Here is a 24,166-nt window from a genome sequence, read left to right as displayed (position 1 = left end):
TAGACAACCAAATAACAGTATTGAACATCACCTGTTCACATTGCATCCTTATTATATAATTGTTGATAATTATTTACTGCAGACATTGACGAGTGTTTGTTAGACCCAGATGTATGTACAATCCACTCCAACTGTATAAACACGCCAGGTTCATATATCTGTGAATGCATGGAAGGTTTTAATGAGATATTAGATGGCGACGGTGTATCTTGTGAAGGTAAGCTATATAAGACGCCATTTTTCAGACAGCAACAATTACTCTACTTAGACTAACTACTGCAGGCTACTGATCTAAACCATGTGGATAATGGTAAATTAAGTATTAGAAACACTCACTTTGAATTATTCATGGTAAATAACAAAGCGTAAAATACATCACTTGTATTGATGTAAATTACCACACGTGCAGCACTGTGAACTGACAGCGCAGTCGATTTCTGAGACTTTCAAATTTATCGTTTTTTGTGATACAAATTGCCACGGACTATGATAAAAATGTGGCGTTATATCCGATTACCCACACTATCTTTTGGTCTTTCTATTAATTATACCACACATGTTCACAAGCACATTCACATGTTTTAAACGTTCATGTATTACTGTAACACCAATCGTTCGTATGCAAACTAATAAACATGTATGGTCACTTTGATATTCAAATTAGCTAACCTTACATTTGGTATTGTTGCCGATGAAAAAGTTGTGGTTCCGTGACTATCTATTGAATTGTAGTCAATGTGTTTTTAATGGAGATGTTCCCATCATATAAAAAACCACCAAGATTCCATTCTTGGTCAAGTCATTTTTATAATATATGTCAATGACTGAAAAATAATCTTGTATGCAGACGACACCGCTATAATGTTCACTTCCAAGGATAGACATGTCAATCGAACTTATAATTGGCTGACTAATAACTGACTTAAGGTAGCGAGACTATTATTTGTGTTGAAAATTACGATTTTCACATTTATTTATTAATTGATGAAATGCACTATAAACTTTCATATGATAAAGTCAACATAACATAGAATGTCATGTAAGTTGGTTAAAATGTATATTTTCTGAAGGGAAGCAAGGCAGCCTCAGTAGTGTTTTCCAAAATCAATAATACAGGTTTAATCTGTGTGCCTATAAGTTTCAAAGATAAACTCAAGACAAAGCAATGTTAGGATGTGTTATCAGTAGCTATCTGACACACAATGAGTGTTTCCAAACATTCGAGTGGTTTGTCTCCGCCCCTGTTTGTTTCACAGATTAGTCATTTGCATATGAATGTGTCAGACACAAGGTCACACAGCCACTGAAAAAAATCATTGATTTTGGTGTTTTCATATGCCGAATTTATCCAATTATAGCTATCCCATTCCTTTATTTTTTTGGTTTCTAATAGCCTTACACATTTGGATGCCCCTACACATGGTAAAACAGATCTTGATGGGAAAACAAATTGATTGTGCCGATAAACAAGCTTGAAAATCTTTGCTGTTACTTCATGGACGTTTTCTAGGAGTTTATGTTTTTCAAAATACAAGGTCTTTAACAAAAAATAACGTATACTTATTGTCGTCGGATTAACACCAAATTTTCACAGATTTAAGGTGACAATGAGAGGAACTTGAATGTGTCCAGACAAACTATTTCATCGGTTATTTACAAACGAGTTGTGGTTTGAGTTGGGGGCAATGTGACTAAAACAGTAATTGAAATTCAGCACACTATTTTTTAAAACGCGTTGCTTGAATAAAACTGACCAGACACATTCAATTTACCAGACTATTGAACAACTAGGAAAAGTGAAAAAAATACTTCTTATCGCCAGCGTAAATGCGTAATTATTTTTTTTACAGAAAAAGTAATTTTTCACCTTTGATTGAGTAACGCGTCGTAGAATGCAGATACGGGCATGCAAAATACACTTGTGAAAAGCTTGAAGTCTGGCGATTCTAAAAATATATACTTTCCCGGGTCTAGTCATTTAGTCACAATTAGAAGATGAAAACAAGTATGCAAATAATAGTCTCGCTACCTTAAGGTAGAGATGCAGGTTGGGAGACTATATTTCTAATTGCCTCTAATTACTGTAATTACATGAGTAAAATATACTTTTTACCAATCAAGTTATATATCATTTGAAAGAGTTTTATTTAAACTTTTGAGTTTCATGGTTTACAATAATGTACTATGATACCATATTAAGTGGTGTTGATTTTGGGTTAAAATCATGCATTTTAGGTGAAAGTGCACTTAAAACTATTTAACTTTTGAATGCATACCCTGATTTTAATTTAAGAACACTTATTTAAAACTTCTGTTTACTAGGAACATAATGGCTTATTTATTAGTGCTTCCATTGAAAAGTTTTTACACAGTGCTTTTTGAAACATTCACATTTTATAAATCGTTCACAGTTAACAGAGCCGCTAATTGGCAGCTCTATTGTTTCTGTTCCAGTGAAGACAGTGAAACCATACAAAGCCATTTACTTAGGATAGACCTGAAAATTTCATCGAAAACAAATGAACCGTCTTGAAGTTAAATAGTTTTAAAGTTGAAATTTGGAGTAAAAAATGAAACTGAGATAAAAAAGAAGTTTTAAAACGAATCATTCGCTTCATATGTGTAACAGAAACTCCTAGAAATACACCATACACCGTAATTTGCCGATGTTAAATCGTCAGGTAAAAAAAAATAAAATAAAAACATTTACAATTCGAGGGAAACGGACAAAAAATCGTCCGCGAAGTCTCAACCTAGCGTGAAAACTGTCATGGCGTCGTGTTATCAATTCCACTGAGGGAGGGACACAATGGATTACGTAAAGCCGATATTCATACAGTTATATAAACATAGCGATCGTCATTGGGTGGATTGAGTCTAAATTTACCTTCCCTCAAACCTTTAAAAAATACTTTGTATGACGCCGTTTCCGTGGACCGTGCGAAGTTAGACGACCAGGTTGAAATGGGCCCTAATATTTTACTACACAACGGCTATTCGCAAACGCCGGTGAAACAAATTCGAAATAAAGTCTCATTGGAAAGGGAACTATTGTAAATCGATGCAGGTTTCATTCAACTACAGACGAGACAGGTTGATGCAAATTAAACGAACTCCGACCTCTGGAAATACCTCATTCATAGAGTTCCTTAGTACCAGAGGTCGCCGATCACGACCATACAACGTAGTTTGCGACATCGCTACCGGTGCATGCTAGCTGACAAGGGGGTTTCCGATTAAGGTAACCAAGATGGCATCGCAGAGTGCATGATTTTTCCGCGGTGTTTAAAAACAGCATCTCAATGCCGATTTTTTGGTAATTTCCAGGGTATTTTTTTATTTTTAATTAACCGAGCATTTTATGTTTGTGTATTTTGGCACTGACAAGTTAGTTATCGATGACAGCAACAGCAGTGTTGTTTGTCAATTGCATCATAATTCTATCAGCACGATAATCATTACATCGAAACGAAAAATGTTTACTTCAGTTTTAAAATGCCGTTGGAGTAAAAATGTGTGGGAACATTTTTTAGTTTCGCCCACAATGCGAAAAAGCTTGAAATCTATGCACCAAGAAAACAAAAAAAATTGTGGCCTTGTTTTGCGCGAAAATTAAATCGCCCTATCGACGCTACCTCTTACATGAAAATAAATGAAAAAACAATTTATTTAAGGGTGAAAAAGTTTACTTATCAGTTACAAGTGTATGTTTTGTTTCATTCCGCTTGCATGCTGGAAGCATCTACGTCTTGTCTGTTTTTTGTAGTTTGCTAGTTGGTCGCGCTTGAGGTAAGTAAACAGAGAGCCAGAACAGGAAGTCGCACACCGGCTGCTCCGTAACTGGGGCCAGCAATCATTTGCATATAACATCAACAGTGACTTGTCAATCAAAGAGCAACGCAAACAAACTTTCGGGACTTTTAATCACATACGCGTGCCTCGTTTTCCTATATTTTTAAATTGATTTTTGAGTATGTTCCAACAATGACAATACTCCGAAATTTTAACACTATCTAGCCAAGACTGTCTGGGTGAGAAAAAGCAAAAAAAAAAAAAAAAAAATTCACGAAAAATGCCCACGAACCTGCATCTCTACCTTAAACTAATTACATTTTGTTAGGAACCAAACAACGTGGACTACCCTGTCAAAAACTCCCCGTAGTAGCGAGAACACTAGTATAAATATTTTAATACAATTTAGATTTTAGTGCTTTTTATGTGTATATTTTTGTAATTCTATAATTATATCTTTTGTAATGTATATGTCATTATAGTATTCTTGCTGTATGTGAGTTACTAGTAAATGTCACGTGACCCACTGTAATGCAGCTATTCATTGCTGAGTTGGGCCATCCTGTATAAAAAAACGTATAGCTGAAATAAATGCTTGTCAAGTTAGTTGGTCGCTTGTTTATCCGGAGTGCGCCGCCAACCGTGGTAAAAATGTAATGAAATGTGCGTATGGATGAGGAAATACTCATTCGTGGAGAGGGATTATAGTACTAGCCAACTGTGAACACTCGTGTGTATAAATAAGCTTCGTCAGATATGTGACGTAACAAATCCTTCACAAAAACGTAATATTCAATATTTTTATTTCAGATGTTAATGAGTGTGACGTAGTTGATGACGTGTGTGGCAAATATGCTGTGTGTACTAATTCACCCGGTTCATATCACTGTCGATGTTATGACGGCTTTGTAGAAGGACCGGACGGCTTATGCGAAGGTAGTCACACGATTAATAATTAAAATAATTTCTATTGTTGCGGGAAGTATCGCCTCACTTTCGCATATGTGTTAGCCCATAACATCTTTATGGCGTCGAATATGTTTTGAATGTCTCCCACATTACATGACAACTTGAGGGCGCCTTGATACGAGCACCACAGCCTGAGTAAATCATAAATCGAAGCGTGACATATATATCTTCTAATCAGGTTGACCGATTTTACGAAGATATCTAATCCAAGACGTAATGCTATATTTTATGTTTTTCCCAGATGTGGATGAATGTGAATTTGTTGAATTATTGCATATTTTATGTGGTAAATTCGCGACTTGTCAGAATACACCAGGGTCATATGCTTGTCGGTGTCATCAAGGATTTGAACGAACTGAACTTTTCTGCCACGGTGAGTAAATTCAGAATACTACTGATAAATTCTAACAAAATCTTTTGAAATTGACAATGAATGAGTGAATGAATGAATAAACGAATGAATGAATGAATACTAATATGTTTCGAAATGGAACAAACATAGCATTACTTACATAGCATGAAAAGATGTTTAATCGTAGTCAAATGTCCCACACTTTCAAATATATATCTTCTGGAATAACTCGTAAAGCCCAAATATTTTTATTTGTAGTCTTAGTTTTAATAAGTACTCTTCTCTTAGATGTTAATGAATGCATTCAGTCAGAAGAACCAGTTTGTACCGTTGGGTCTTTCTGTGAAAACACTATTGGCAGCTATCTTTGCATTTGCGAAGAAGGATACGTAGAAACTATGGACGGTTGTGAGGGTACGTTAGTTCTATGTACGCTTATATCAAAACTTACAGCTGATTCTATCAATTTAAAATTATGATGTGTTTTTGAACAGTTCACATTTATTTCCCCCTGCCATTTGTATAGATTATGACGAGTGTAGCGAATTAGACCTGTGCCCAGCTGATACAACGTGCTTGAATACACATGGATCTTACGAGTGTACCTGTCCGGACGGATATAGTGGCAATGGAACGAACTGCGAAGGTAGGATATACGTTGGTCCATTTACCGATTGGGACATACTATAGCGATCTGTTGACAGTACACGAGTGAAGACATGCAGCCATTGCGTTGCATTGAGTTATATGAATAGTGATAGTTCACCTATTGAGTGCAAACAGGCAACCACGGCCTCAGCTACGTAAAAGAACCCGCCGTACCTGTATGGTTTACATGATATACTTGTGTGTTTTTACTCGTAAATATTTTAGTCGTGTTTTTGAAACCAGGGTGTTGAAAATTCACGAAAAACAACTCCGTTTTTACACAGATATTGACGAATGCGCCGAGGGCATCCATGATTGTCACAGTTATGCTAGATGTGGAAATGTTATGGGATCGTACTTCTGCCAGTGTTACAGGGGTTACTATGGTGACGGCAAATCCTGTCATGGTAGTTATATCCACCACTTAAACTTACATTTCGCGTTGTTTCTCAAATACGCAATGCTCACATATCAATAAGTTAAAACAAAATAGCTCTTTTTTTAGTATTTATACATTCAAGTATTTGGTTCATTGCAGACGTGGATGAGTGCGACTTAGCTAACGGTGGGTGTGAGCAATTGTGTGTCAATACACCTGGTAGTTACCAATGTTCATGCCACCAAGGGTTTACTCTACATCCGAATGAGGCAGACTGTGAAGGTAAGTTGTTTCCATATAAGATAATCTACTCCCTATTATAGCTATATACGGCAGAAGACATTAGTGTCATACCAACATATCGTACTAGACTGGATGTTCTGCTAATATTCAAAGCTTATCACGCAATGTCATGGTGAAATAGATGAATTAATCTATTAAAATATAAAAAAAGACTAATCAATAATAAATGAAATGTAATGTAATGTAATAGAATAGAAAAATCTACAATTCATAGTGATGGAATGCTTCAGTCCTAGCAACTATGTATATACCCATGGTAACCTCACATGGACCATTAAAGATGCATGTATTCTATCTTTTTAATCATAGACGTAGATGAATGCGCAGTACATCCCAGTATGTGTCGTCAGCACTGCTTCAACACAGAAGGTTCATTTACTTGCAGTTGCGACGATGGCTACCAACTCCATATCGATGGGTTGGATTGCGTTGGTAAGCGGAACATAAGTTATCAACTATATGTATAAACGTGCGTCTTCTTCGCCACTGTACACAGCATTTCTTCATATGTATACTGATAATTACAAGATATTGGACAACACCTCACTCTATATACATGGGGTATTTTTCAGATATCAACGAGTGTAATACAAATAACGGCGGATGTCTAGACGAGTGTATTAACGTACCCGGCTCTCGTGAATGTGCGTGTGGGGAAACACAATCACTGGACGACGATGGAGTCACGTGTGTAGGTAAGATGATGCATATTACTGCACTACATGGGTGAATGAGTAAATAAATGAACAAACATTATTATTTCCGTTGTCTTGCAGATATTGTCAAGTGTGGCGTTAAAAACGGCGGTTGTGAGCAAGTTTGTGAAGAAACCCTGCTGGGAGTGAAGTGTTCCTGCTTAGAAGGATTTCTACTGCATGCCAATAATAGAAACTGCCTAGGTATGAATCAAATACTGTTCGATCGTTTTTCATCTCCAAGTACATCATTATTATTTTTATGGTCGAAATATGTCTAATGCCATTTTTCACCTTATATGTTACTACCCCCATCCTTCTTTCTCTGTAGATATTGACGAGTGCTCAGACGTCAACGGGGCATGTCACCACGCATGCGTCAATACACATGGGAGCTACCACTGTGAATGTAGGGAAGGGTACCACATATCGGTCAGAAATCGATATAATTGTGAGGCAGTGTGTGATCCCCCCTGTTTGAATTATGGACAGTGCGTCGGTCCGAATGAATGCCTGTGTCCTGCTGGATACCCAGGACCACGTTGTACACGTAGGTAAAGAAATGTGGCAATAACATGACGTTGTGTTATGTTATACAACATGCGATATTTGTATAAATGATTTTGAAAAATATTAAAACAGATGTACTAATGCATGAAATTTAAAAGTGTTACATGTAAAATCATTGTTGTATAAAGTACTGAACATCCACAACGCACTATTTCGTATTGTACTGAGCGATGCAATATATAATGAAATATACCTGTGCATACTTTGGCTGCCGACATGTCTATACAAATACCAGGGTTACCCAATGGTCTTAATACTGCAACATCATCTGGTATTTTTTTCTAGCGATGTGTAATCCACCCTGTTCTCACGGTGGTACTTGTCTAAGATGGAATAACTGTGTATGTCCTCCAGGATACAATGGACCGGCCTGCCAATCAGGTAAGATTTGATGCTGCGAACCAATCAGGCAACCGAACAAATTGATTGATTTGTAATAGATAACATGGCGTGTATTTTTCATAATAGCTAGCCACATTCTCCCAACTGCGAGCTTGCATGCAAATAACTGAAAAATAAATTGTAAGCGTTTTTGCCTGTAGAAATCGAATATTTATGAATATTGAAGAAAAATAATTCGATATAATAAGTCAGATAATTCGATATAATCAACACATTTTCATGGTTTTGTAAAATTTATTTAATTTTCTTGTTCTTTCCATGATATACCAGCTCGTTGTGATCTACCATGTCTAAATGGTGGTAAATGCGTAGGGCCTAACCTATGTCAGTGTACTGCGGACTATACGGGAAGCTACTGTGAAACACGTGAGTTTATCCTTGATTAAGGTTATCACAGTTTGGTGCAGGCCGGCGTATTAGTACACCCCACAAACAAACACATGACCGAGGTTGTAAATATTGAATTTGGATAATTCAACCAAATCCAAATTGTGGTTCGGGGATATTTTCACATTTCTTCGGTTATATTTATTGGATATTATAAATTAACATTTTCACATTTAAATCTACCATAATGTATCGATCATATCGTTGTTTCATAGCTAACTGTTCGCCTCCGTGCAATAACGGTGGTACATGTACTGATGTGAATATATGCATGTGTCTCAATGGTTACAGCGGAGCACGATGTCAAACCGGTAAGATTTACTATGAACATAACACGCCCATTATTATGTTGTATATTTAAGGTTTCCGGGTGATGAACACACCCTCATAATTTGTAATGTAAACTAAATCTGCAAAAAGTAGAATAAACTGAATGCTGTTATTTTCCATTAGAACTAGCTATTTGTAAACCTGCTTGTCAGAATAGTGGAAAATGTGTTGGCATTGGTCAGTGTGAATGCATTGCTGGCTACACCGGAGCACGCTGCCAAACACGTGAGTACCGCACATAATAGCTTAATAATATATGGAATCTCGAGTGCCTGGCAGCATGAGACGTTGTCTACAGTTTGTTTATATTAATGATTGCGACATATTATACCCATATTCAGAGGAAGTGACGGACTGTCGACCACCATGTCAACACGGCGGTACCTGTATTCCTGGCAATAAATGCGAATGTCTTGAAGGCACTGAGGGATCACGATGTCAAACCAGGTACTAGAAATTATTGTCATTTATAAGTCGTGAGTGTAGGAATCACTAAGAAACTGAGGGGTAATGAGAGGGCGTAGCCCAAAATAACTCCCCGGTTACTGGCTTAATATAATTAGAAGTACAAGGCAAGGTCAACATAATTCCCCATACAACAAATCATTCTCTAACCTCCACCACCTGTTGACGTGGACCACTCAGAAGCCAGTGGTACACCTGTTTTACGACTTCACTGCTTAATCTAACTTCACCCGTCCAACAGGCCAGTTGTTGTAAGTTTGTATTTGGGAATTATGACCAGTAACAAAATGGCTCGTCTCATATTAATGCAATAAATTACCAGCTGTACCACGATTGCTGATTGGCTACTCAAACTGTCAATCACCAATCAGTATGTATCACAATTTATTATGCAGCACACACAAATTTAACCAATGGAAGTATGGATGTTAATTGGTATTACATTTATCTCAGTGTAAGGATTTACTAAAGCCACTATTAATGTGGTATTCCTCGCCTCATCACTTCATATATCACTCGTATACACCGATGTATTTCAATTATGTCGTGTCTGGTTTCTCTTTAAGAACTTGTCCGCTGGTGACTACAGTAGTAGGCGTCAATAGAGCTATTAGACGAGGATTCGTTGAACGTTATCTCGGACCGTGTGGTACATTCGGCTGGAGGACGTGTACCTTATATAGGTGAGTGTGGATAATCCTAACCAAACCTGAGTTACATCTGACCCATGATTAAATTTACCGTGTGGTAAACTTTAGTACAACAGGAAACCTCAAATTAAGGGCACTAAATGGTTCAGCGACTGAATGTGTTTAAACAATCATAAACTGTATTTAAAGTCGTTTTTTATACGAAATAAAATGTTGCATCCTGTTCAAAGATCTACACGCATATGCTATGCGATGCCAAGTTGTCAGACTTTCTTGAATTTTAACTTCCCGCACATTACATTTTTATTTCCACAGAATAACACAGCGACGTGTATACGAAACAACGTACAGAGTTGGGTATAAAATCGACTGCAGTGCGGTGGAGGAGGGTGACAGCAAACAACCATCGGGCCCATTCCAGATACCAGTGCAACCTACTAGACCATGATGTCATCAATGTGTGTTGACTGAGGGTTACAATTGTGTTGATAATACGCGACAATTGCAGTTCATAACATTTCAAACTTCATTTCATTCAAAATATGTTTGATGAGTTTAAAAGTTTATAAATAAAGTAGACAATACAAGCTAGTAAGTCTGTTTTAATTGCCGTTTCCTATAGCACACATGTCTGATACAGAAATACATAAGTCATTTTAAGTTGTCTAGGTGCAGTATGGGTGTGTCGCTTCTCGCTGGCTTCTGCATTTATATGCGGCGAAAACGGGACCTACGTCGAATTGTAAGCAGTCTGCTGCATGTGATACACGAAGAATTGCAAAATATACGATATTTCAATCTTTCAGATTGTTTCTAATTCACATGAATGTATAAAGATTACAGAGACTAGCTTGTATGTTGCTAGGTTACATCCACCATATCGTTCATTGGATTTGATAAATAAATAAATAAATACAAGATATGCGTATATCCACTTCATGGTGATACATTTTATATTAAAATAATTTCTTTGGAGCAATAATTTAAATATTTCATATAATGTATATCTTTAATCACGTCCTCATCGTTTTATTTTGACGGTCAATGCATGCGCAAATGAGAACACAGGTACTGACTTTACTTTACTTTACCCTAAGACTTTGACATGTACGTAGATGTTGATACCAAATTAATGTCGAATTATGATTCTGTATTTAAATTTATAAATGGTGAAATACAACACATCTAGCGGTACTACATGTAATTGTTCACCTTCGCTGTCGCATGTACAACAAAGTGAGCTACTAGTATAGAATACAGTTCACGATATTGCGCATTGGCGGTTTCATCGTAAGTAGGCAGTATTTGCATAGTTATCACACATACTAATATCTCTTTTAGAGTGTGTGCTTATAAATCCTTAAAACAATTGTAAAATATAAAACCACAATAAGTTTTTGAGTGGAGTTATTGACCACTCCGTATGTATGTGTCTTCTAAATTGAGAATTGTTGTACACTCTGCGTTACCCCATCAGAGTGAAGGAACAATAATTTCTACGGTCATTTTGAATGTTAGACTACTTGACAATGATTTAACTGCATTTCAATAAAATTAATAAATACTTGTTAGTAGTTCATAAAGCCTTGTTAGTGAATAAATAGATGAATGCTGAAATGTACAAATCACACAACGTGAAATCAGATCGCGCACGGCGAAAGCGCGGTGTCGATTTCTTGTTTAATTTATGATTTGTGCGATTCTCGCAAGCAGTTCAAGTTGTCGTACATTTCCTCTATCTTTTGCGCAAACCGTTTGCGTAGTTCTGGTCGCTTCATCTTGAATGTGGGTGTCATTAGTCCATTTTCAATGCTGAATGGTTCCGATGACAGGTATATGTCTTTCACCTGTGTTAGAAAGAAAGGACATTCACGTAAAATAAGACATTATAAATTCACAATAGTATGATCAACTCTGAAGTTAATGCCACAACCTACGTGGTAGGAAATCGATGAAATGAGGCAAAAAAGTGCGCATGCGCCCGGTTTTTCTTATACGTACAGCTAACTCAAAGCGCACGCGCACTTTGTCGTTTTCAATATTTAATACTGATTTGTTTGTTTTTATTTTACGCTAAATCATATGATAAAAAATACTTACATTTGAAATGATAATTGAAATACAAGTGCATTGTACATTATACATACGCAATAAATATTTATATTACCTGCTCAAAACCCTTTAGTCCTGACGACTTGCCCAGTTGTACAATATCCTTCAAAATGGCGTCTTTAATTACCTGAAATAAAATGAAATAAAATATTAATGAATTAATGAACACGTGTTTTAGTATATATTCGAGTCATTATTTACGTCAACACTAATTTAGCTTGTATGACTACCTTGTTATCGCAGAAGTCGTCGAGTGTTCCCGTCAATCCCTTTGACCGAGCCCAAGACGATATGTTTTCGGGATCTGGAGTAACCACAGCAACTAGATATCTCTGTAGTAAAAACAAATTGCACACTATTACTGCCTTGAACATTACCTTCATTGACACGAAATGTACGTATATATCTAAAATATATGTTACGTGCGTTCGCGACACCAATGCGACGAATACGTGACACCAATGTGAAGAATACGCGGTACCAAAGCGACGATTACATGAATACGCGCGACACCTGTGTGATGGATACACGATACCAATTCGATGGATATGCGATACCAATGCGGTGAATACGCGATACCAATACGATGAGTACGCGACACCAATGCGATGAATACGTGACACCAATGCGATGAATACGTGACACCAATGCGATGAGTACGCGACACCAATACGATGAGTACGCGACACCAATACGATGAATACGTGACACCAATGCGATGAAAACGCGATACCAATACGATGAGTACGCGACACCAAAATAATGAATACGCGACCCAATGTGATGAATAAGTAACACCATGCAATGCGATGAGTACGCGACACCAATGCGATGAATACGTGACACCACTGAATGCGATGAATACGTGACACCAATGCGATGAATACGCGATACCAATGCGGTGAATACGCGATACCAATACGATGAGTACGCGACACCAATGCGATGAATACGTGACACCAATGCGATGAATACGCGATACAAATGCGATGAAAACGCGATACCAATACGATGAGTACGCGACACCAAAATAATGAATACGCGATACCAATACGATGAGTACGCGACACCAATACGATGAATACGCAACACCAATGTGATGAATACGTGACACCAATACGATGAGTACGCGACACCAATACAATGAATACGCGACCCAATGTGATGAATACGTAACACCATGCAATGCGATGAATACGCAACACCAATGCGATGAATACGTGACACCAATGCGATGAATACGCGATACCCATGCGGTGAATACGCGATACCAATACGATGAGTACGCGACACCAATGCGATGAATACGTGACACCAATGCGATGAATACGTGACACCAATGCGATGAATACGCGATACAAATGCGATGAAAACGCGATACCAATACGATGAGTACGCGACACCAATGCGATGAATACGCAACACCAATGCGATGAATACGTGACACCAATGCGATGAATACGCGATACCAATGCGGTGAATACGCGATACCAATACGATGAGTACGCGACACCAATGCGATGAATACGTGACACCAATGCGATGAATACGTGACACCAATGCGATGAATACGCGATACAAATGCGATGAAAACGCGATACCAATACGATGAGTACGCGACACCAAAATAATGAATACGCGACCCAATGTGATGAATAAGTAACACCATGCAATGCGATGAGTACGCGACACCAATGCGATGAATACGTGACACCAATGCGATGAATACGTGACACCAATGCGATGAATACGCGATACCAATACGATGAGTACGCGACACCAATGCGATGAATACGCGATACCAATACGATGAATACGTGACACCAATACGATGAATATGCGATACCAATGCGATGAATACGCGATACCAATACGATGAGTACGCGACACCAATGCGATGAAAACGCGATACCAATACGATGAGTACGCGACACCAATACGATGAATACGCAACACCAATGTGATGAATACGTGACACCAATACGATGAGTACGCGACACCAATGCGATGAAAACGCGATACCAATACGATGAGTACGCGACACCAATACGATGAATACGCAACACCAATGTGATGAATACGTGACACCAATACGATGAGTACGCGACACCAATACGATGAATACGTAACACCATGCAATGCGATGAATACGTAACACCATGCAATGCGATGAATACGCAACACCAATGTGATGAGTACGCGACACCAATGCGATGAATACGTGACACCACTGAATGCGATGAATACGTGACACCAATGCGATGAATACGCGATACCAATGCGGTGAATACGCGATACCAATACGATGAGTACGCGACACCAATGCGATGAATACGTGACACCAATGCGATGAATACGTGACACCAATGCGATGAATACGCGATACAAATGCGATGAAAACGCGATACCAATACGATGAGTACGCGACACCAAAATAATGAATACGCGATACCAATACGATGAGTACGCGACACCAATACGATGAATACGCAACACCAATGTGATGAATACGTGACACCAATACGATGAGTACGCGACACCAATACAATGAATACGCGACCCAATGTGATGAATACGTAACACCATGCAATGCGATGAATACGCAACACCAATGCGATGAATACGTGACACCAATGCGATGAATACGCGATACCAATGCGGTGAATACGCGATACCAATACGATGAGTACGCGACACCAATGCGATGAATACGTGACACCAATGCGATGAATACGTGACACCAATGCGATGAATACGCAATACAAATGCGATGAAAACGCGATACCAATACGATGAGTACGCGACACCAAAATAATGAATACGCGACCCAATGTGATGAATAAGTAACACCATGCAATGCGATGAGTACGCGACACCAATGCGATGAATACGTGACACCAATGCGATGAATACGTGACACCAATGCGATGAATACGCGATACCAATACGATGAGTACGCGACACCAATGCGATGAATACGCGATACCAATACGATGAATACGTGACACCAATACGATGAATATGCGATACCAATGCGATGAATACGCGATACCAATACGATGAGTACGCGACACCAATGCGATGAAAACGCGATACCAATACGATGAGTACGCGACACCAATACGATGAATACGCAACACCAATGTGATGAATACGTGACACCAATACGATGAGTACGCGACACCAATACGATGAATACGCGACCCAATGTGATGAATACGTAACACCATGCAATGCGATGAATACGCAACACCAATGTGATGAATACGTGACACCAATGCGGTGAATACGCGACACAAATACGATGAGTACGCGACACCAATACGATGAGTACGCGATACCTATACGATGAGTACGTGATACCAATGCGATGAATATGTGACACCAATGCGATGAATACGCGATACCAATACAATAAATACGGGACACCAAAATAATGAATACGCGACCCAATGTGATGAATACGTAACACCATGCAATGCGATGAGTACGCCACACCAATGCGATGAATACGTGACACCAATGCGATGAATACGTGACATTAATACTAGTAAATGTGCGATAGGAATGCAAAACTAACGACTGGTTAAGCCAAACCGTACTGAGTGTCTGTTGTTTTGAAATCAAGGAACGCGAAACTAACATTTGAAATTAAATAAAATAACTGAATATACCAACCTGCAAGCTGTCACCATGTACAAATATTTGAGCAATAAATTGGCTTCTTGTATACACATTTTCGATCTTTTCAGGTGCAATGTATTCCCCCTGTGGAAAAAATGTTAATAGTTCTCACGTTAATACTACCCAAAGTCAAATTCGCTTGAGGATTGACAGCACGCACCAAGCATGCACCGCCCTTCAGCCAGCAAAAACAATTGACAATTCAGTTGACAAACCCAGTTCACCTGAGGTGCGCGGACCACGTCAATAGGAGCGCGCCGCCCCCTTACCGAATTTCTGGATCCGCCAGCGGGTCACAGTTATAGTTTTGTGTTGCCCTAGCAACTGAGCATACTCTGTATGCGGGTACCAAATAACGATGCACTCACCAAAGAATGTGTCGTAGTTTCTTTTTTGTATTTCGGTATCAATGATTAATCCGAGAGAAACACTGGTGTGAGTGTAAACTTACTTGATCGAGCTTGAAAATATGCTTCTTTCTATCAATAATCTTCAACGTTCCGTCCTGCATGATAAAACAACATACTATCTATCAGTGACCATAGGGTGTATAACATATACACGTACCACATCAAGAATAGAATGTCACGTTCTCCATTCTTTGGTATTAAAATAATTAGGCAGTTTAGTATACAATTCTAAATAATGTAGGCCATTGTGTATGTAATGTGCTTACTGCTTGGCCTGAGGCGTTCAGATGGCGCGAGTTAATACATTGATTGACATGGTCAGAGAATATAGGTTAATGTGGTTTCCCACCCACACACTGCCTACAAAATTTGTGATCATCATTATTTGCTGTATCGTCTGGATTATACGCAATATACCACGAGAACGACTACTTACCTGTAACCATTTACCAATGTCACCAGTATGCAGCCATCCATCTTTGTCAATTGTTTCGTCAGTCTTCTTCTGGTCGTTATAGTAACCTTTGAACACACTTGGTCCTTTTAGACAAACCTGTAATACCAGTTGATATTGTAAAGACTGCATTTCACTATTTATTCCCTAAAGCCGAGTCTGGCGAATTCGAGCAATGTACACGACATATATAATCACATTGACAGAAATCCAATTGCTTCACTCAAAGTCTACCACAAATAGTCGACTTCCTTACCTCTCCTTCATGGTTCTCAGCAAAATATTCCATATCCGGGACATCGACGAGCTTAATGGAGCATGATGGGATAGGCGGTCCGACTCGACCCGTTTGATGCTCTAGTGGTGACGTCATAGTGGCGGGAGATGCACTCTCTGTTTGACCGTAACAGTCGTATACCTAAAAATCATATATCATAATGTTATATGGGTTACATTAGTCCGGCTATTCGCTGGTTATTGGCGTTTTATAGAACGTGATATACTAGTATTCCTCCAATAAAAACAGCCAATTTACAATGCAGCGCTTATCGAAGCAACTTACGTGACATCCCAAAGCACAACGAGCGAACTGCAGAACAGTCTCCGACATCGGCGCACCACAACTACAAAATTGTTTAACATTACCGCCTAACGTTTCCTGTAAAACAGATACATGAATTCAGTTGTTAAATCGTATTAATTAATCGTTAAATCGTATTAATAATACATCTAACGAATGGTCTGGGTATAGGTGTGCCCAAAGCACACTGACAAAAGATCCTCGCGATCGAAGTGATGATCAACGTACCTGTATTTTTCTAAAGACCAGTCTGTCCCATATTGTATTGTTGCAGATTATTCCCCTAAAAGTCAAAATGGGAGATAATTATATTAAGAAAATCGTTACCAAAATCGTGACAAAATGACAAAATAACCAGACCAAATACATTAAGGAGGCACCCAAGTCTGTAATCATATTAATGAGATTTTGTTGGAATTTTCTTTTGGCGCACGTGTACCAAGATATCTTTCTATACACATTATCCTGGCACATTGCCTTGAAACTCGTATTACTAGTCTGAGCTTGAATGCACCTTGGAGCTAGCTCGCTCCATGAATGCACCAAACCACGCATTGCCGGCTAGGATTTACTGTAAATCATTGTCCTTTGTGTTACTTTGCTTTGTATGACGTGTTACATACCTTCGTAAAAGTGCTGCCTTTTTCCTCATGGCCATGTTGAAAATAATAAGTTTAAAACAGCTAGACGTAACTTGCGATATCACCTATATTAACAAAACACAATACAAATCAAATGACTAGCAGCACATCAGCAATACGTTTATTTCGAATGTAAATCACGTATGTACTCTACTTAGCAGTCTCACTCACCTTATCATAAATTCTGTTCAACACTCCGGGGACAACAGGGACTAATGTCGGTTTCAGTTCCTTGATGTCGTCCATTAATTCACGTACATTTCCACGGAAAAATCCAATCCTTGCCCCTTGCATGTAAACCCATAGCTGTCAGCGAAAACGATAAGATAGTACACATTGGAGAACGTTTCTAATTCTGGTATTCAGTATCACATTGCAAATTCTAACGATCTTCGCGCCTCGCTGTGTTCAATGTGAGTTCCATGCAACTTACATGTAACTAGTCAAAATTCGGAAATTCAAAAGCGTAACTAATTCTTGATATTTTGCTGAGCGAAAAGTTCAAACAAATAAATGAAAATTTGAAAACTTTCAGGAAATTCCTGTCAGCCGCGTCCAAATTCGAACGTACACAGTGTGACGGTAATAGGATATGCTGTAATTGTATGACAATTGTATTGTAATTGATTTTCAGAATTACATTAATTTAAAAAAATATTTTCCAAATATGACAATATATATTATCGATTATAAGATATTTCCACAAAATCGCTTCAATTCATAATATGTTAATTTACAAGCAACCAACCAACAAACAAACATTTCATTTCTCGCGATCATGGACAGCACTGTACGTGTCAACTTTCAAAAAGTACCATGATTCGCGGCTTCAATAAGATGCAGAGCCAGCTTCATTCAAGATATGAGATTTTGACACAACCAACACTCAGTTGATCAATGCACATATTTGTGCATGCTTACGGATTATTTGTTTACAATTTGACGCAAGTATTATTCAAGCCTCAATTGCTATTATGGTGCAAGGCAAAAGTTGAAACAAATTCCAACAATAAATACCTTTTTCTACTGAAGATGGTTCAAAGTGTGCTGATGCGGTGGATGCAATTATGATTTTAGAATAAGTTGCTGTATCGTGTGAAACCGCTTCACTGTACGTGTCAACTCACCTGTCCGCTTCGTTCATACATGTGAGCCAGTGGTAGATATGATATCGTAATGTCATCGGGCGTCAAATCACCATAACCCTGTGTCGGATATAATACTCTAATCAGAATCACACAGTACTAAGAGCCGGAAACTGATTCCACAGGTTGCAAAAAAAAGTACATGTTGTAGCCATGTGTTGAGAATTACTTGTTGTGTGGATCATTGTATTATTTTTACAAATGATAATACATTGTACAACTAACCTCCTACATACCTTTAAATGCTGACAACATCCAGACATTCCAGCTATTATATTACCATGCGTTACCATAGCTCCTTTAGGGTCACCTATTAATTATAGAAGACATATATTATGTAGCATTGTTTATTTCATACACCAACATACGTGTGATGAAATCCTGAGTGATGATTGAATCATATAGGTCAGGTGATGTGTATATGACGAGGCGGTCACATGGTTCGTGAATGTCACTGTGTCAAACAAATGTAATTTACCTGTTGTGCCACTTGTATAGCAGATTGTTGCCATGTCGTTAGGATTAGGCATCTGAGAATATAAATATGTGTTGTATTAACTAACGTTACTATCATATCTTATACTATACTGGAATGTGTGTGTGTTTTTTTTCATTATTTTACTCCAATTTATATTATTCTACAAGATATTATCATCAATGACAACACTATTTTCAATAACAGATGATGGTATGTACTTACCACTGGCTCATACGGTTCCATCCGTCCCATTTCCTGTCATTATAACAACATGTATTATTAACGATAACACAATTTTAATTCACATCCGTATATATTGCGTGTAAATATTGGGAAATAAATTTGAGATTTAAATCGACGTGTCGTCAACATACAAGCTTCTTATAAATGCATAACATACATGCATTGCAACGCAATAACTATACGCCTGAAGATCGCGGCAAACTTAATCGCCATAGAAACTATGGTTTTAAACAATAACTTACTTCCACGTCTGAGAATGAGAGTATTTCCACGGTCATTCGGCGAGCAATGTCTTTCACCTCGTCGGAAACCGGCTCCATGACAACAATTTGTTGTAATATTGGTGTCCTCTCTGCTTTGTTTAGAATCAATTTTGCCTTGGCCTCTCCATCACAAACGACTATATTGAGACCAGCTGCAATATAAATACCACGATGTTTAGTGATATGTTTCACACATCTACACGTGTTTTGATTTGAACAAATACTGTTTGGTCAATTCTGCTACATGTTAGTCATAATCAGAATCAATTAATATTTATTCGTACAATATCGCCCGAATCCTCGTTGATATGCAGTAATAATTCACCTACCCTGGTTTATTATAAAGGTGACTGCTTCTGGACCCAGTGTATCGTACAATGGTACCGTTATCATGGAGTACATTCCACATGCCTGATCCGTCACCACCCACTGCAAAAAGAATTTAGAGAGAGCGATAAAAGGCAAGTTTGGTGGAGGAAAGGCTAGAAGCCAGTCATATAAATACTAAACTTGCATTTTTTATTGTGTGAGCAAAATACATACATAATATTAAAAGTGCTATAATTTTGTTTGAATCATATTCATCGGTATCTAATATTGACCTCAAACTGTCTGATTATTTATATTAACTCACCTCAACCCTGTTCTGAGCATATATACCAACAAGTGTAGATTGTCCGGGTTGGTATCCAAGCTTTGCCAAACCAGAACCAAAATTCTTTGCCCGTTCCAAAACCTATAAAACGAAATTTAAAACTACTCTGAGAAAAACTCAACGTGACACACAAGTACTGGTAAATACTGGTAACTATTGGAAAACCCGGAGTATAAATAAAATCGCTTGTACATCACAGTAATGTACCTGATCGTACGTCAACCACTGGTACGGCTGGTCGGCACCAGACCTCCAACCCAAACATTGTCCATTATCTGCAAAAAATGGTTTAAATTCATTAACAACAGTACTCTAGGCGCAACAAAGCCATTGCGTTCATCTTTATATACATATTTATAAATTTCAATGGCAGTTTAACTTGAATCAACCAATCAGATGTTGAATATAATCGTGTGCAAGACATAATGTCATATTCACGCTACGTGACCTACATACGAGATACACAGTATTATTATTCATACTGCAGTTTGAGTAGCAAAAAACATGTAAATACGAACATAAATTATTAATTAATTAATTAACAAGACTCCACAAACACGATCTGAATTAACGTTATACTTATAACTATAATTCTGATGTGAGTTTGTTCATTTCAAAGCAGACTATTCCTAAACGAATGTGTCACGTGACATATGATTAGTTGGATGAGGACCGAATCTCAAGTTGAATACTTTGCCACACGGAATATGAATGCAATATATTTTGAGCAAAGGTTGCTGCAATCAAACTAATACTCACTCGAAACCCTCGCCCCTCGTCTAAATGCTTCTGGTAACGTTCGAGCGTCTTCGTACATATATTCCAGTAAATTACCGTCTTTGCATAGTGAAGACACCCTGATATATTCGTCTCCCTGGAGATAAACGATCAATTAAATAATTATATCACCATAGTTAGATCACAGGACGTTCCACTTCCCGGGGTCTTAAGTGTTACAAGTAATTATGCCAACCGTGATTCCTTTCTCCCATTAAACCATAGACCCTCAACAAATTTGTTGAGGGTCTATGATTAAACCAATGCGTACAGCTGCGTATAATCATGGGACATTGCGCAATAATCATTCATGATTCATTATCACGAACCTACTCGATAATAACCATTCATATTACGTGTAGCGCGTGGCACGGTGACGAGAGGCTGGCATTTAACAAATCTGTCAACCATGTTAGCAATACAAAAATGAGTTGTAACTATATTTAAACGTGACCTATCTTACCGGAAGTTGAGTGGATTGATTGTTTAGATCATTTGTTGCCGTCATTATATTCTGTAACCTGAAAGTAGCGAATACTGCATGAAGATACAATGAGGAATTAATGCATTTAAATCTACTAGTATAAAGACATACAAAACATCAAAGCTGTGTTTAACTGCTACTGCGTTACACATATACCAAATCAACAATACGGGCCGTTGTCAAATCAGTATTTTTTTAAAAATTAAATCAGTTTTGGTTCATGTTACGATTCCAAAACTTAAAATCCAGAGACTAAAAATGATTTCAATGTAATGGATTGGAACATATCGAAAGCAAATAATAATACATACATTTTTGCCAACGGGAGTTACGCAATGTTTAGTTACACGTGTTTATAATATCTTACAATTGAAATTGTAATATTATAATGATCATATTTGATCGTTCACAGCATATATTTGACAAATCAGTGTGTTCGATGTTTTAGAGAACATTGACAGATAGACATGTCTACCCTTTATGTGAATCGCCATTAATCGAGGGTGAAAAGTGAAAAATACTAAAACAATACAATGAACGTGTCAAAACAAAATATAATATTTTGTGCGATTCAGTATTATCAGTATATGTGAGTAAAATGTATCAAGCTATATGTGTATGTGCTATATATAGCTTGAGATAGTTTACTGCGCGCAAGGAGGTGATACATTGTCGCATCTCTATAGTGGCGTTGAAGGAACTCGATAACTAGAAATTCATCATATGAAACAAATAATTTATAAAGTGTACATCTACAAAATAAACAAAATGACGTGTTACAATATATGGAACTGAGATAGAGTTTTAGTTTGGTTTCGTGTGTCATGTTTTAATGAATATACCATAATTACAGCGACCTACATTAAGTGTCGTGATGCTTGGTGTCATATTATCAGCAATTGCCCAGTCTTCAATATGCCAGCAATTTAATTAAAGAATCTCCCGCTATTTATGTCTGTGCGTTCATCACGCGTGAACACTATTCTCTGTGGCATATCCGTTGTTTTACAGAACGCTGGGCCCCATTATGTTAATTGCACATACAAATACGAATATCCTATAGTCATGGATCCCATCATACACACTTAATGACACGAGCAGTTTCGTTTCAGTAATTAATTGCATATACGTAAACACTGCTATATTTGCGTCTCCAAAACGGCGTGCCTCAGTGGATGTCATGCGAGTAAGGTAAAGAACAGTTCATTGAACTCCGTATAAGTCATGACAATGCAGCTGCGTACTCAGGATATCCTGAGGTACACTCCCGCATGTCACGTTATTCTGGGGAAGGGGGAAGTAATTTCAAGTTTCAAGTTATTTGCAACTTTGTTTTTACACGCGATATTTGCCGCCCAATTTATGTGTGCAGTACAAGATATGTTGACATCGTGTCCCCCATTTACTAATTATTAAGAAATTCATACTAGTATATGTCATTAATCATGTGGTGAACCGGCAATAAAAGTTTGATATTCCGTAAAATCTATATTTTCAGAAATACATTTTGCTGGTTGTTACATCTACACAAAAACATACACAGTCACAATACCGGCAACTCCGGTTTGCGTCTACTACAGTATATAAATAATGTGATTATGTAATTATTTAGATATTACGTTTATACAAAATATTTCCTCCATTACGTAGCAATGGTGGTGTGGAACACAGACATGGTGTATTAACTCTGAGCATGCGTGGTTCGATTCACTAAACCGAGAACAATGATGTACAATCATTGCGGAGGCTGAAAACAGGTCAGACTATTTTATTGATACACTCTGAACGACAATCGATTTTCATCTCTCTCTCTCAACGTCATCTCATCTTTTCACCAATTTAACGATACAGTATGTTATCGAGGCAAGTATCACAAGGACGATGAAGCCTGAAGATAGGCATGGCTGCTCCAAAGGACAACATAATCCATCCTGATAAAACAAAATATAAATTTACACACATTTTATCTTGTAAAAAAGCTTGTATAATGTTGACATACCTTCAAGGTTTCTCCGTTTCCACACTGAGAGCTGATCAGTTCTGTAAATTTACTGTTCTTCTATACCGGCGTGCGTAGCAGCAGATAGTATGGCTTTGTGATCTTGTTATTACTCCAAGCTAATTATCATAGCATTATCATAATAATACGGACCCACGAATAACACCAGCTGTGGGCACGGCGTGTTGCGTGGGTGTCTGACTAAATGGACAGATGGGATTGGAATGGGCAGTTTTGAATAGGAGTGGTTACACTGGGCGGATTTAGAATCATTCATAAAAATAATAAATGGTATCATG

General features: G+C 37.9%; 2 protein-coding genes across 4 annotated transcripts in view; one reads left to right on the top strand and one right to left on the bottom strand.

The window, feature by feature from the left end:
* Nucleotides 1–10,533, top strand: part of LOC100373218 (uncharacterized) — a 16,157-nt gene extending 5,624 nt beyond the window's left edge. Inside the window, exons 5-22 of the mRNA XM_085500650.1 lie at nt 83–217; nt 4,603–4,728; nt 5,003–5,134; nt 5,402–5,527; nt 5,640–5,759; nt 6,046–6,168; nt 6,300–6,422; nt 6,753–6,875; nt 7,016–7,138; nt 7,220–7,342; nt 7,470–7,688; nt 7,994–8,089; nt 8,381–8,476; nt 8,713–8,808; nt 8,951–9,052; nt 9,169–9,274; nt 9,859–9,975; nt 10,258–10,533. Of these exons, the coding sequence (XP_085356776.1) occupies nt 83–217; nt 4,603–4,728; nt 5,003–5,134; nt 5,402–5,527; nt 5,640–5,759; nt 6,046–6,168; nt 6,300–6,422; nt 6,753–6,875; nt 7,016–7,138; nt 7,220–7,342; nt 7,470–7,688; nt 7,994–8,089; nt 8,381–8,476; nt 8,713–8,808; nt 8,951–9,052; nt 9,169–9,274; nt 9,859–9,975; nt 10,258–10,390 (2,219 nt within the window). The 3' untranslated portion in view covers nt 10,391–10,533. The remainder of the gene's footprint in view (nt 1–82; nt 218–4,602; nt 4,729–5,002; nt 5,135–5,401; nt 5,528–5,639; nt 5,760–6,045; nt 6,169–6,299; nt 6,423–6,752; nt 6,876–7,015; nt 7,139–7,219; nt 7,343–7,469; nt 7,689–7,993; nt 8,090–8,380; nt 8,477–8,712; nt 8,809–8,950; nt 9,053–9,168; nt 9,275–9,858; nt 9,976–10,257) is intronic.
* LOC100373068 (long-chain-fatty-acid--CoA ligase 1-like) lies at nt 10,527–24,166 on the bottom strand. Of its 3 annotated transcripts, none has more exons than XM_006818194.3 (22): nt 23,868–24,166; nt 21,848–21,921; nt 21,367–21,481; nt 20,815–20,882; nt 20,587–20,688; nt 20,282–20,381; nt 19,932–20,104; nt 19,669–19,701; nt 19,447–19,498; nt 19,205–19,278; nt 18,951–19,028; nt 17,995–18,129; nt 17,806–17,888; nt 17,411–17,465; nt 17,165–17,260; nt 16,859–17,020; nt 16,585–16,701; nt 16,190–16,243; nt 15,733–15,822; nt 12,285–12,386; nt 12,110–12,181; nt 10,527–11,789 (listed from the first exon to the last, which is right to left on the bottom strand). In XM_006818194.3, exons 2-22 carry the CDS (start codon nt 21,890–21,892, stop codon nt 11,628–11,630), a joined length of 1,968 nt encoding a protein of 655 aa, XP_006818257.1. In that variant the 5' UTR covers nt 21,893–21,921; nt 23,868–24,166; the 3' UTR covers nt 10,527–11,627. The 3 variants fall into 3 exon arrangements, with proteins under 3 accessions (XP_006818257.1, XP_085356449.1, XP_085356448.1); XM_085500323.1 differs by having other exon boundaries at nt 21,848–21,905; XM_085500322.1 differs by lacking the exon at nt 23,868–24,166 and having other exon boundaries at nt 21,848–22,508.

The sequence above is a fragment of the Saccoglossus kowalevskii genome, chromosome 6 (genome assembly GCF_978046115.1).
Source record: "Saccoglossus kowalevskii chromosome 6, keSacKowa6.1, whole genome shotgun sequence".
In the NCBI taxonomy this organism is placed as follows: Eukaryota; Metazoa; Hemichordata; class Enteropneusta; family Harrimaniidae; genus Saccoglossus; species Saccoglossus kowalevskii.
This window is presented reverse-complemented; position numbering and strand designations above follow the sequence as displayed.

Excerpts from the sequence above, each read along its gene's own strand:
- LOC100373068 (XM_006818194.3), bottom strand. The coding sequence starts at position 21,892 with ATGACGGCAACAAATGATCTAAACAATCAATCCACTCAACTTCCG. Across the intron at positions 15,823-16,189 it reads ATATTTTCAAGCTCGATCAA|GGGGAATACATTGCACCTGA; the intron begins GTAAGTTTACAC and ends TTTTTTCCACAG. Across the intron at positions 12,387-15,732 it reads TACATGGTGACAGCTTGCAG|AGATATCTAGTTGCTGTGGT; the intron begins GTTGGTATATTC and ends TTTTTACTACAG.